The sequence below is a fragment of the Sus scrofa genome, chromosome 14 (assembly GCF_054392235.1).
Source record: "Sus scrofa isolate SSC_HxYL_T2T_F1_AM1 chromosome 14, Sscrofa_HxYL_maternal_Yorkshire_Landrace_v2.0, whole genome shotgun sequence".
Taxonomy (NCBI): Eukaryota; Metazoa; Chordata; class Mammalia; order Artiodactyla; family Suidae; genus Sus; species Sus scrofa.
The window spans coordinates 151,264,610-151,278,349 of record NC_139396.1 but is presented as its reverse complement, the minus strand read 5'-3'; the positions used below and the strand labels follow the sequence as shown (position 1 = coordinate 151,278,349).

At 49.1% G+C, this 13,740-nt stretch overlaps 1 protein-coding gene across 2 annotated transcripts; it reads left to right on the top strand.

The window, feature by feature from the left end:
- Positions 1-1,240: 1,240 nt before the first annotated feature.
- Positions 1,241-6,534, top strand: PRLHR (prolactin releasing hormone receptor). Of its 2 annotated transcripts, XM_005671501.4 has the most exons (2): positions 1,241-1,371; positions 1,632-6,534. In XM_005671501.4, exon 2 carries the CDS (start codon positions 1,638-1,640, stop codon positions 2,748-2,750), a length of 1,113 nt encoding a protein of 370 aa, XP_005671558.1. In that variant the 5' UTR covers positions 1,241-1,371; positions 1,632-1,637; the 3' UTR covers positions 2,751-6,534.
- Positions 6,535-13,740: the final 7,206 nt, after the last annotated feature.

Here is a 13,740-nt window from a genome sequence, read left to right as displayed (position 1 = left end):
ACTTAATACTACTGAAGAGTTTAGGTAACTTTTAAGCTTTTCAATTGCTTGTTACTTTTGTTGTCCTGGTGGAAATCCTGCAATTGTGCCTCTATCTATCTATCTATCTATCTATCTATCTATCTATCTATCTACCTATCTATCTACCTATCCCTAAAATGTGGTGAGGAGGCCTAAGGGTGTTTATTCAAGGACGGAGAGAGTATAGAACTCATATTCCATACTGGTATTGTCAGGCATATAAGGAATAAAGCATGGTAGCTGAGAAAGAGTAGCGAAGTAGTGGGGACCAAGTAATGAAGTGTGTCTGTCTAGGGTAACTGGCACGAAGGCTGCGTTTTCTGACCAAGGGAGATAAAAGGCAGCGCCGTCGTTGGCACTAAGTGCGGTTACCCACTGCAGGAGCACTTTACCACCCTCTGACGCCGCTTCCCTCCCCCAAGACCTCGGCTAATCTGCCTTCACTCCACCCTACTGCTCTTGGAGTCAAGGAGCAGGCTAGCGAGGCAGCCCTTTGGATGAGGTCAGGTCCCTTTTCCTAATACAGCGAACACGGAAAGGGACTGAACCCCCCAGGAGTCCGCTCCCAGGCACGCAAGCGCAGCGCAGTCCCGTCCCACAAGGAGCTGTCCGTGGTGCTGAACCATTTCTTCGGCTTAGGCAGACACGCGACTCCGCAAACGCGTCTCCAGCATAGAGGAAGAGTTCATTGGGTTCCTGGGAGCGCTAGGAACCCAAGGTCTGCGGCGAGCTCTGACCTCTAAAATTTTAATCCTTGACAGAGCCCCCTATGCGACTCTGTAAATCCAAGCTTGGACTCTATGCAGGATCCAGCGCTTAAGGACGTGTCCCTCATTTCTCCCTGACGTCCCGTAGTGAATCTCAATCCCCCGCCCCATTTCCTCCCCTGCTCCTTCCTTATTGACAAGGCGCCAGGTCGTCCCGAGAGCCTGGTGCTTCACGCCCCTCCTCTCCCTACTCCACTGCACTCTCCTCGGGAGCGGGGCTCTCCCAGGGCGCAAGCTCCGGTAGTCGAGATTCACCGTCGCCCCTCTGGTCCAGGTTTCCAACCCCTCCTTCCTTGTCTGTTTCCATCCTCCCCTCTAGTTCTCTAAGCACCGAGTCGGGAGTGGCGTGCTCCGCCCCTGTTTTCCATTCAAGGGCGTGCTGGAGTGGGGGCGGGGCAAAGGGGAGGGGCTCCCAGTCCCTAGCAAAAGCTGCGAGCCCACCGGGAACTCTTGACTCTGTTCAGCTCGCGGAGAAGCGAGAAACCTGCACCGCCTTCTTGGGTGGAGAACCTCCAGGGGACAACCACGATTCTGCCTCTCCTTTTCCAGACCGCTTTCCCGCTCGCCAAGCCCCACTCACCAGGTAAGACTGGGCTCCTGGGTCTGCTGTGTAGACTGTGAGAGCTCTAAATTGAGTAGAAGGCATTTAAATAACCTGTACACATCTAACCGTGCATAGATTTAATTTTACAGAGGTGGGGTGAAAGCACTTTTAAGTTTATTGTTTATTGTGGCCAATTATGCCAAAGGGGATATTTGGGTAATTAAGGTGGGAGGGGCGGTTGGCGTAGGAGAGGGCGGATGGAGAATGGGAGGTGACAGACTTTGATTCTCTTTGGACAGGTGGCCATGGCCTCATTGCCGACTCAGGATCCCGGGGGCCCTGACTTATTTTCTGGGCTGCCGCCGGCAGCCTCGACTCTAGCCAACCACAGCGCAGAGGCCTTAGTGGGCAATGACTCCGCGGCTGGTCCAGGCGCTCAGGCCATTACGCCGTTCCAGAGCCTGCAGCTAGTGCATCAGCTAAAGGGGCTGATTGTGCTGCTCTACAGCATCGTGGTGATCGTGGGGCTGGTGGGCAACTGCCTGCTGGTGCTGGTGATCGCACGGGTGCGTCGGCTACACAACGTGACCAACTTTCTCATCGGTAATCTGGCCTTGTCGGACGTGCTCATGTGCGCCGCCTGCGTGCCGCTCACGCTGGCCTACGCTTTCGAACCACGCGGCTGGGTGTTCGGCGGCGGCCTCTGCCACCTGGTCTTCTTCCTGCAGCCCGTCACCGTCTATGTGTCGGTGTTCACGCTCACCACCATCGCGGTGGACCGATACGTTGTGCTGGTGCACCCGCTGCGCCGGCGCATCTCTCTGCGCCTCAGCGCCTACGCTGTGCTGGCCATCTGGGCGCTGTCCGCGGTGCTGGCGCTGCCGGCCGCCTTGCACACCTACCACGTCGAGCTCAAGCCGCACCGTGTGCGCCTCTGCGAGGAGTTCTGGGGGTCCCAGGAGCGCCAACGCCAGCTCTACGCTTGGGGGCTGCTCCTTGTCACCTACCTGCTCCCCCTGCTGGTCATCCTACTGTCTTATGTCCGGGTGTCGGTAAAGCTCCGGAACCGCGTGGTGCCTGGCTGCGTGACGCAGAGCCAGGCTGACTGGGACCGCGCGCGACGCCGCCGCACCTTCTGCCTGCTGGTGGTAGTTGTGGTGGTGTTCGCCGTCTGCTGGCTGCCGCTGCACGTCTTCAACCTGCTGCGGGACCTCGACCCGCGCGCCATAGACCCCTATGCCTTTGGGTTAGTGCAGCTGCTCTGCCACTGGCTAGCTATGAGCTCGGTCTGCTACAACCCCTTCATCTATGCCTGGTTGCACGACAGCTTTCGCGAGGAGCTACGCAAGCTATTGCTGACCTGGCCTCGCAAGGTTGCACCACATGGCCAGAGCATGACAGTCAGTGTGGTCATCTGACGTCACTGCACCGGGTCTTGGTTGGGGAGGTTCAAGTCCCCTGGTCCCTGAGGGTGCTCACCCGGAGGCAAGACTGGAGAGCTTATTCCAGACCTAAGCTAATTCTAAACCATTTCCTGGCAAAATGTCCAGCTGTCTTGGCTTGTCGTTGTGGTTCTGTAAAATATTAAGCAGACTTTGGTGAGAGTCTTGAGCTTTGCTTGGAGGAGGCCGGGAGAGAAAATGTGGATTATTATTTCCTTCTTATGTCCTTAAAGGCCAGACAAAGCTCTTTCTCCTGATTCAGAGCAGTATTTCAGAACCATGGCTATTTTCCTGCTTTCCTTTCTGCTTGCTCAAAGGGGAGATGGAGGAACAATGAGGATGGGATTTTAAATGACTCTTGGGGTTGGTAAGGCTTTTCAAGTTGCCTTTTAGAAGGGGCTCAGCTGAAATGGAATATCTGATATTGCTTACTGCACTTGAACTCATTAATTTCCTTGATTCCAGGGAACTACGCATTAGAAATCTACATCTAAGATTTCAGCATTTCTGGAATAAAAGCTTTATATGACAAAATGCTTTAATTTAATTAAATTATTATTATTATTATTTTGTCTTTTTGCCATTTCTTGGGCTGCTCCTGCGGCATACGGAGGTTCCCAGGCTAGGGGTCGAATCGGAGCTGTAGCCACAGGCCTACGCCAGAGCCACAGCAACTTGGGATCCGAGCCTCATCTGCAACCTACACCACAGCTCACAGCAACGCCAGCTCCTTAACCCACTGAGCAAGGCCAGGGATTGAACCTGCAACCTCATTGTTCTTAGTCAGATTCGTTAACCACTGTGCCATGACGGGAACTCCCCAAAACGCTTTAATTTTAAATACACTTGAATGTATAGTAGAAAAACACTAACCAACTTTCAAAAGGTTTTGCTATTGTTTTCCCTCTTCCTGATCCTGAATTTCTACTTGAAAATGATGAGACGAATTCGTTGATGAAGCGATAGATACATAGGGATAAAGAGGAAAAGGTTCACATAAGTTAAGGGGATATAGGACTTGGTAGGACAGACCTCCTATCTGTGTGTATGTTTTGTATGTACATCCGGTGTTTGCCACAAGGAAAACACTCAAATATTTGGTTTTCTGAATACTCAGTGTAAGATGTGTGCCATAGCATTCTCTTGCATCCTCTGATTGATCTCACATCAGATCACAGCTGTCAACTGACTGCTCAGCACCTGTTCTGTCCTGACACCCTTGGAACCTTATCAGCCCAGAACACAAGGACTGGGAGAAGTTTATTTAAGGCCAGAAGAGAAAAATAAACAGCCACCTACAGGAGGCAGAGATCAAACATTTAATTCCTTCCAGGGTTAAGGAAACAGGTGAAGCCTCTTGGGCCATGATATCTGGCTGTTAATCCTTTCTTTAATATCCCAAGAGCTCTTTAAATGAGGACAAGTGCCCTGGGACAAGGGTTTCCACACTGATGTTCGAATATTGACCGTGGCTGTGAAGGCAGGAATCTTGGGAAATGATACATGATATGTAACTGTCGGATTAGCCCTTGTGGCCCATAGGCAATGGACTGGTGTCTGCAGTCGTTCAGTTATCAACTGGAAGATTCTAGTACTTGCCCCAGTTCACTAAATAACAGAATCAGTGTTCCCCCACTTCTCCCTTTCTCCTGCTGTCAATGGGCTCATTTGCTCATTAAAGTGTACCCTGAAAGGAAGGGAAAGGGGATGATTCGGGGATGACAAGTATTAAATCCTATTATTCTGATATCAATAGCCACAATGGAACCATGGATGGTTCCATTCATGGTTGGGCTATTAGCATTGCGAGTCTTTAGTACTTATATAACTAGGCTTTTCACAGCATGGGGAAGGCCCGGAAAAGGCGGGAGAAAGGAAAACAGGTTAATTTGGAAGATGCAAGTTACCTCTGAATTCACTATAACTAACTTTCAGTTTCATTCATGGATGTGGAGGACAAAGAGCCTGTGCTCTAATAATGTGGCCCATTTGGAGCATTATGGCCCTCCCTCGCCCAGGTGAGCGCATCTTCTATTACCCCAGGGGCTAGTGCCTGTGCTTCACACAGTGCTATTGTTCCTGGAGACCCATGGACAGACACTTCTTATTTCCTCAGATCATTCTTTGGATGAGTATGTGTGGAGAGTGGAAAGGGTGAATTTGCTGGGAAGGGATCTGATCAATTGTGGTTTCTTCATTGGAGGGTTTAAGTCACTGGGTCTCAGCCCTGGTTGCTTCTGGAATTAGCTGGGGAGCTTTCAAAAGCCATTAATGCTTAGGCCCGATCCCCAGAGAGTCTAAAGATGGGGATTGGGCAGCTTTGGGAATACTCTATTAGCCTTCAGACAATACCTGATCACATAGAGGCAAATCCTCTAATCAGTCTATGTAGGTATCCCTTTAACAATTTGCTTACACATTTCCCATTCATAAGGCTCCATATGAGTCCCAACAGTTTTTTTTTTTAAGAACTGTCATTCAACTTTAGATCAACTTTGTTATAAAATTGTACACCACGAATTACTCCAAATCCTGGTTTCCAGCATGTTAAAAAATTGAAACGGTCTCTGATTACTTGATTTAGGTCAATTGCGAGAAGAAAGTGTCCCCATTAATAGAAAATCTCCCACCAGTTTCTATCATGCCTATAACCTAAACATTTTTAACATTTATGAAGACTTTATGGAGATCCTAAAAAGTTGGAGAATAATGATGTATTTACAAACATCTTTGTGATTTATGCAAATTGGCAACTGAACAGCAACTAATTAATTCTTATCCTATCTGAACTCTACTTGGGACTCATTTGACTATAAAACAAACTGACCAGGAGTTCCCTGGTGGCACAGCAGGTTAAGGATCGGGTGTTGTCACTGCTGTGGCTTGGGTCGCAGCTGTGGTTCAGGTTCAGTCCCTGGCCTGGGAACTTCCCCATGTTGCAGGCACAGCCAAAAATAAAACAAAAAAACAAAAACCAAACTGACCAAAACAAATCTCTCAGAAGTGAGTCCTAGAGAAATCCACATAGAGTTGAGGGAGAACTTTTAATTTACTACAGTAGTTCATTTTCGTTAACACCACGCAGCCAGTCCTTTTCCTGCAAGGAGTTGTAAGGCTGGGAACAGAGCCAGCCTGATACTTGGCAGCAGCCCTTTCTGAAGCTGATGGCAGGTTCTGTAATCCTCTTTGCAAGCATTGTCCCTAAGTCTTAATTTTGGCAGCCAACCCATAGATTTATCTCACTAAATCGGCTGGGGAGTGTTTCAATATATGTTGGCAGCCGTTACCTGGAAATAGCAACTGTGAGAGATGCTAAGGTAACTATTCCAATTGGAGTAACCTTCTTGAATTTTTGTTCTTGTGGATTTTCAGCCTGCTTTTCTACTGGGGGGTGCTAAGTTCCAGATTTATGTTCTCAGGTAGGCTAGTGCACCACCTCTGTCCTGTGACTCGCATTCCTAAACATCTAGTGGTCTCACAGATGCAAAGCGTGGAGCTGATATCAAGGAGATTCAGGCAAGAGTGTGGCTATAGGTCTGGGAGCAAACCCAGGGTCTGTCCCCTCAGATGAGAGGTCAGGAGCAGCTTTATTCCCCATTGTAGGTCACTGATTGTTTTCCCTTCATGCGTTGATATCTTTGTAATGTGTGTAAGATGTGTTTGTGGCTGACTCACTATGTGAAGCTCTTCAGGCTTCAGGCTTGGGGCTTGCACTGTGTTTCACGCATTGTGGGTTCACAATAAACATTAATTAATAGAACAGTCTCCAGCCATCGGATTGGATTAATAAACCTTTCCAGACACACACACAGTGTACCCACAAAACCTCAGGATGGACAGGATCAAAGCAAAGATAAATCATTCCAAGGAAAACATGCCTTTCATTCTAGACTTGTCAATTCCAGCTAATTCCAGGAATGAACTATTCATTTGGGGCCTTCTGTGACCCCCTGGTTCCAACTTCAGTAATGGTGGCATTTCAGTATCTGGCACCAAGGTCCTGCTTCACTAAGATTGCGTATGTCTAAATCCACAGGTCCATCAAAGGGAGAGTAGAGAATGTTATGCTCAGTTTCTACATCATAAATCTGAATCATTATTTAAATGTTAACATTTAAGCACCCACTTCCACATAGAACCTGAGAGATTAAAAAAACATCCAACACACGGGTCTATAAACAAAATTTGATCATCTAGATTCTAAAATATTCATGACACCATCATAAACAAGATTTTCTGGTACATTTAAAATGGATTTATGCACTATGCACACCTGCACACATTCCCAGGGATCTTTTTTTTTTTTTTTTCCAAAATGAGATGAGCTAGCATACAAATGTTGGAGATGTAAAATATTGAAATGTAAAATATTTGGATGGAGGAGGGTTGCAATCTTGATTTGTTAAAAGGCTACCCATTCCTAATCAGTCTTTGGAAGCAAAAGGCCTTATTTTGAAAATGGAATGTCCACACTTCTAACAGGTTAATCGTTCTTTGTTTTCTAAGTTAATTCCTCTTCATTTATCACTGTTTCTCTATTCTGCCCTTTTTTTCCTGCTACTTTTCCATATTATCTATAAAAACCTCTGATCTGAAACTCCCTGCACCCCTGAGAGGGGAAGGGCGGTGGGATTCAGGCTTCCATCTTCTGGTGAATCACGGGGAGAGACCCTTGCAAAGGGCAGGAGGTGCCAAATAAGTTAAGGGCTGTTGCTCGTTGAATTTCCTGCCCACTGTGGGGTCTTGGAGCTCACATGATTAATGTTTCACAGACGAGTGCCAGGCAGAGGTGGATAACAGGAGTTTGCGCAGAATCTCCGCAGGGCCCTTGACGTGATAAATCTCATACAGAGCTCTCAAGAGGGGCCTAACAACCAAAGGTCAACTGTGTTTCATTTTGATGTTTGGTGCTGTAGCGAGGAGACCTGAGCCAGAAAAAGCAAAGGACAAACAGTCTCCTCTTTAAGGCCTCCCTTGCCTCCCTCCGGTCTCAAAAAATCCTCGTCTTGACTTGCTGATGACTAAATACACCAGCCCCGGCTCTCCACTCTTCTCTCCGGAATGGCCTCTAATGATGCACGGAAAGCTACGCTTTTTTTCTCGACCACACATACTCACTTATTGCCAAGTGATGAACACCATCCTTTGAGCTGGTAAAATTAAATAAAAACTCCAGGCCTGAGCTCAGGGTGAGAAGCCAGGTGCTGAATTTCTTCCCTAGCCCAGAACACTGCAATCACCCTTGGGTCTCCAACCCAGGAGGCCCGTCCAGTCACCTGCAGGGGAGGCACGGTGCTGCAGCATAACAGGTCCCAGGGCAGTCAGATGAGGGCCTTGGCCATGCAGGCTGTGTGAAGCCCATCCTGCTGAGGTTGCTGCCCGTCGTAGGGCAAATCGGGGGGCACACGGACCTCCTCATTATTATGAAGTCCCAAGAGCCATCACAGGTGGAAAACGGGAGCGCTTGCAAGTGCTTTCAACTGCTATAATTGTTTCTTTAGGACAAACCTCTGTTTATCCCTATTTCCTTCTCACCTCAGTCTCCTCCAGCAACCCCCCGTTTCTTCCTGTGATAGAATTACAAAGCTTCTGGGTATTTCCACAAAAAACGTTATTTTCTGGCATCTGGAGTCTTTTAAAAGCTTAGAGTGAGTCTAATAATAAGCAATCTCCACATGCATTTAGCTGAGCCAAAGCCAACAAACCTGGCCAGAAGGCACTGTCTTTTTGCCTGACCTGGCTTCATCAGGGGCTTTTTGCCCAGCACAGCAGGTGTACCGCAAACGTGGTGAGGTTCTGAGTGGAGGAGGAGGGTCACAGGCCTGCAGAGAGCCCCAGGGACCCAGGAGTGAGGGTGGGGAGGAGCTGGGGGAGACTGGGCCCTGCGCCATCACCTCTAGCGCTGCCACTCATGCCTCCCACCCCGGCAAGGGTAAGCTCCCCCAGGGACTTGCCCCTGTACCCGCGTGCAAGCCGCTGGGTGCCTGGTGCCTTTCTCTGAGACCTCGTGGTCCTCCTGCAGCCTGGAGACGGCACCTTGTGAGAGTTTCTGCTTAGTGTCCCCGCCGAGGGTCTCTGTACAAGTCCGTGGCGTTCCTGCCGCTGACCTGGCGGTGCTCGAGGGGCCGCATGCTTCCGTTGCTGATCTCAACTGGGGCAAGCGCGCCAAGGCCTGCCTGCACCAAGGGCATGCCATGGTCGACTCCAAGGTTGTCTCCCTGTCGCCTCTGATGGAGGCTGGTGGTCCTCTCAGCCCTTCTTGGAGAGTGACCAGGCTCCGCCACCATGCGCCCCCAGGTGAAACTCCGGAGTGCGGATTCAGAGGCTTCTGCTGCTCCTCCAGGGACCCTGCGACATCTGTGGCCCCCTTCTCCCATTGCTTGCTCCAGGGACTGGGTGTGAGCCTTATCTTCTGCGCTCTTCCAGTGTCCTGCAACTGCTCTGCCCCTAGAACCATCGCCACCTGCGCCACCCATGATGCTGTCCATTCGTGCGGAATGCGTTCTTACCTTCAGTCTCCATCGTCTGTCTCTCACCCTCACTCTTCTACTCCCGGAACCTAAGGGAGGCCAGGATCCTTGTCTGGGATCTCATAACCCGCTTCCTTGCTGTTTCATCAGCTCCTGGGCACTGCAGCGCACCCTGTGAGAAAATGGGAGTCACAGAAGCAGGCATGCAGTGCAGGTCCAAGCCCCAGGCTGCCAGAACAGGTGCACCCGCAGCTCTCCGAGAGATCCTGGTATAGGAGATCCTTGGAGAGGATGGACTCAGGCGGTCAGCCGGGAGCTTCCTCTGCCCTGGGCAGCTCTAGGTCCAGCCCTGGCACGGAGGAGCTATGCTCTGGGGTTCCTCTTCGCGGCAGCTTCTATCGCCTTATTCTATGCGATTCGGACTTAGTTCCTTAGGCATTCCTTGCCCCGCTCTGGAAACGAAGTCTGACTTCCAAAGAGGAAATCAAGAGCGCAGCATCGTTGAGCAGGGTCGAGCCCTTGCTAGCGCGGCAAGCAGGCGGGCATCCTGCAGCCTGGAGGGTGAGGGTGAGCGAGTGGGTGTGGTGGGGGGAGGGGCTTCTTGGGCACGCCGGCCACCCTGTCCCCATTCTGGCATGATTGCCTCACCTGTCATTTGCCTGTTTCCTGAGCATTATATCTAAGGGGAAAGTAACACAAACCTGCTTTTCTAATTATTATTATTATTTTGGCCGCGGAAGTTCCTGGTCCAGGGATCGAACCCAGTCACTGCAGTAACCAGAGCGCCTGGTTAACCCACTGAGCCAGATCCTTAACCCACTGAGCCACAATGGAACTCCAAATCCACTTATCTTCTGTATGTGATGGGGACTTCGGGAATCCTCATTCTTCCACCTCCTGATGGAAATGGTAGGGACTGAGGGGCCAAGAGGGAAGGAAGCGACTGGCAGGTCTAGAGGGTGGTTAGACCCCATCTGCCTCTCCCAGCCTCTCACCTGGAACAGCAAGTTCCGCTTGCTTTGCTGGGTGCGCAGACTCTGCAGCGCCCCCTAGGCCGACACTAGGCCCACAGTGCTGGGAGCTGAGATTTCTGCAACCTGGCAAACACTTTCCATTGCTGTGGAAGAGGTGAACGCTGCTGGAAAAAAGCAAAAGCTGCCTATTGGTCCTATTGTTGATTTGCAGAGATAACTCCTGCTGAATAAAGGATGTTCGGGATTTAAAATTTTGAAAAAAAAAAACCCTGCAGAATCAACAAACCTTTTTTAAAAAACACTTTATGGGTAAAAATTCCCACCCATCTTTCCTGGGGTGGGGTGGGGTTAACAGTGTGTGCTTTTCTTTGCAGACACTATCAGGAGCATCCACAAACATATATACATAATTTTATATTTTACAAAAATGGAATGACACTATATAAACTGTTCTGTAATTTATTCCCCCTCCCCTTAAAATTATATCAAGGACATTAGTGGAGTAAAGATACTGACACTATGCTGTACCCCTGAAACTAATATAAATTTGTAAATCAATTATACTTTAATTAAAAAAAATACCATGGACAGCCTTCCACGTTGGGGCATAGGAGTGAACCTCATTCTAGGCTGACTGATTGAGGAGGAGTCTATGGTCTGGATATACTTCTGTGTAGTCATTGGTCAGCCAGTGAGTCACGTTGGTTGAAGAGACAGTTCTGAGGCTTAGAAGGGTTCCCAGACCCCTGCAGGGCGTGCATAACCATTTCAGTTTTTGTAATCATGATGCCAAAGTGATGCCTCTTGGTCCTAGGGAGGATAAAGCCCTCTGTGGAGATCTCCCATACACTGCTATCATCTGGGTGGGTTGGGTGGGGCTCCCTCTCCTTGGCTGTTTCCAGCTCCTGCACAGCCCTGGATCATGGCTAGTGGCACCCTGGCTGTTCCCCAGTAAACAGTGTTTGGTGTGTCTAATGACACACTGACAATCAGAGTGGGATTTTTCCCAGGAGTTGGGTGGTGCAGTGGGAGTGCCTCTTGTGACCTTGAATCCACAAAGGTTAAAGGCCCATGAAGAGTAAAGAACTTTACCTTATTTCGCCGTTGGTGTGGGTTTCGGCCAGGATCCTGACACCGTTAGGAGGGTTCACTGACAACGGAATCTTTTACAAGGGTGAGGGTGAGGTGTCGGGAAGTATGAAGAATGGTGGGGTGGCAGCAGAGGAGACTGCAAATGGGGGGTGGGGTTGCTGAAACTCCCAGGGGTGGAGCCATTGAGAGAAGACCACCTGTAAAGGAGCCCTGTCTTCAGAGGAGGACTCGAGCCAGCCCCAGGTGTCTCACAGATTGGGGACCAGGGGAAAAGCAAGTTCGCAAGAAACTAGAATCCCCAGTCATGTCTAAGTGTCGCAAAAGTGATACATAAGTAGGCGCCATGTGAATTCAGTAAGGAGCTGATCATAGGACCTCTTGAAAGAGGCTTGGGATTGTAAGCAGTGCTGAGAGTGATGGTGGGAGGGCTTGGGATGGGCAGGGAAGAATGCCAGCTAAGGGACTGATGCAGGAAAGGGTTATGCCCATTGAGAAGCTTGGGAAGGCTGTGCTTATGAGAGCAGAGAAAGCCTGGCTGGCTGAAGCTAGATCCAGGAAAATGAAAGATACAGTTTCATTTTGTTGAATTCTTACAATGTGCTAAGCACAGTGCTAATACCTTCTGCTATATCAGTTAGTTCTCAACATGTTAAGAAGTAGGCATTGTCATTCTCATTTTAGAGCTGGGAAAGGGGGCGATGAGTCAGAGAATCATTGCCATTGTGTAGGAGGGTGAGAATGAGGATCAGAGGCAGTTAAAGCGAGAATGGAGAAGAGACAGGTGGGAAAGTGCCCTTGAGAGAACTCTGCATCAAATCTGAACGTCTTATCTGGTTTAACTTTTCCTATTTACCATCTTTACATGGAAGAAAAAGTAAAATGTGGAACCTATACTGCATCAATCAGGAATGCTTTCTGTAGAAAGGAACAGAATTCCCAACTATCCCCAAGGTGAAATCCTAAGGGTCTTTATTATCTGACTTAAAAAGAAGCCTAGAGGTGGTAGTTTCCAGGTTGGTCCAGTAGCTCAATGATATCACTGAGGGCTCAGGCTTTTTCTGTCTTTCGTCTCCATTCATCTTTGACTCATTCACTTTTATGCCCACACTGTCATCTCATGTCTTCAAAATGGCTGCTGAAACTCCAGATACTCTTCCAAGACCAAGACAAGAAGGGGGGAAAGAGAAGCACCAGCAGCTCCCCTCCATGCAAGAAAGCAGAGACCTTCCTGTAAGTCCCCAGCATCATTCCCTTTATGTCTTGTTGGCCAGACATGGGTGATATTCCTCTATCTGCAAGGGATGCTGGGAAAGAAGCCCCCTTCTGTCTTCTCTAATGGAAGGTTCATGATGGCCATTGGGTTTTCCAGCCCACAGTGACTGCCTGAGTCCTGCATCTTCTCAGGTCTTGTTCCATGTTTGGGGAAGAAATGAAGTGGAACACATTTATTGGGGGTTCTGGAAAGTGACAAACTGCACCTTGGTGAGCATCTGCTCATGGATGCCCCCGCCCCCCATGCCCACTAGTGTTGTGACTCACACTTTATGAGTCATCGGCTACATCTCAGCCGAATGCTGCTGGAAAGTTGAAGTTAATTTCGTTTTAACAAATGCTTATGGGGTGTTCAAAAAGCGTGGAGACTTGAAAGCCATGAATATGGCTGAAAAATAATGTAAAGATTCTTAGTGTTAAAAGTTTCACTCCTGGAGTTCCCATCATGGCTCAGTGGAAATGAATCTGACTAGCATCCATGAGGACGCAGGTTTGATTCCTGGCCTTGCTCAGTGGGTTAAGAATCCAGCATGGCTGTGAGCTGTGGTATAGGTCTCATACACAGCTCAGATCCCATGTTGCTGTGGCTGTGGTATAGACTAGCAGCTACAGCTCTGATTCAACCCCTAGCCTGGGAACCTCCTTATGCCGTGGGTATGGCCCTAAAAAGAAAAAACATTTCACTCTCTGGATAGCTCTAAGCTTTTTTGTTGTTGTTTGTTTCGTTTTTGGTCTTTTTAGGGATCGAAAAGGGGCTAGGGGTCGAATCTGATCTGCAGCTGCTGACCTACACCACAGCCACAGCGATGCAGGATCTGAGCCATGTCTGTGACCTACAGCTCACGGCAATGCCGGATCCTTAACCCACTGAGTGAGGCCAAGGATCGAACCTACATCCTCATGGTTGCTAGTCGGGTTCTTTACTGCTGAGCCAGATGGGAACTCCTGTTTGTTTGCTCATTTGGTTTAAACATGTTAATTCTTTCAGATGATGACAAGAGGGAGAGAGAGAGTTACCCACTTTCCCCCAAACCCCTGGCCATTTTACAGCAATTTACCAATGCTGGTTTCCTGATCTCTATCTCTTAGTTGGCCATTTGCCACTGTGCATCTAGACAGCCTCCCTTGAGGACCAGGGGCTAGTGTGTCTGTCTGCTG

Bases quoted from the DNA above. Each gene is read 5' to 3' on its own strand.
- PRLHR (XM_005671501.4), top strand. From the start codon at position 1,638: ATGGCCTCATTGCCGACTCAGGATCCCGGGGGCCCTGACTTATTTTCT.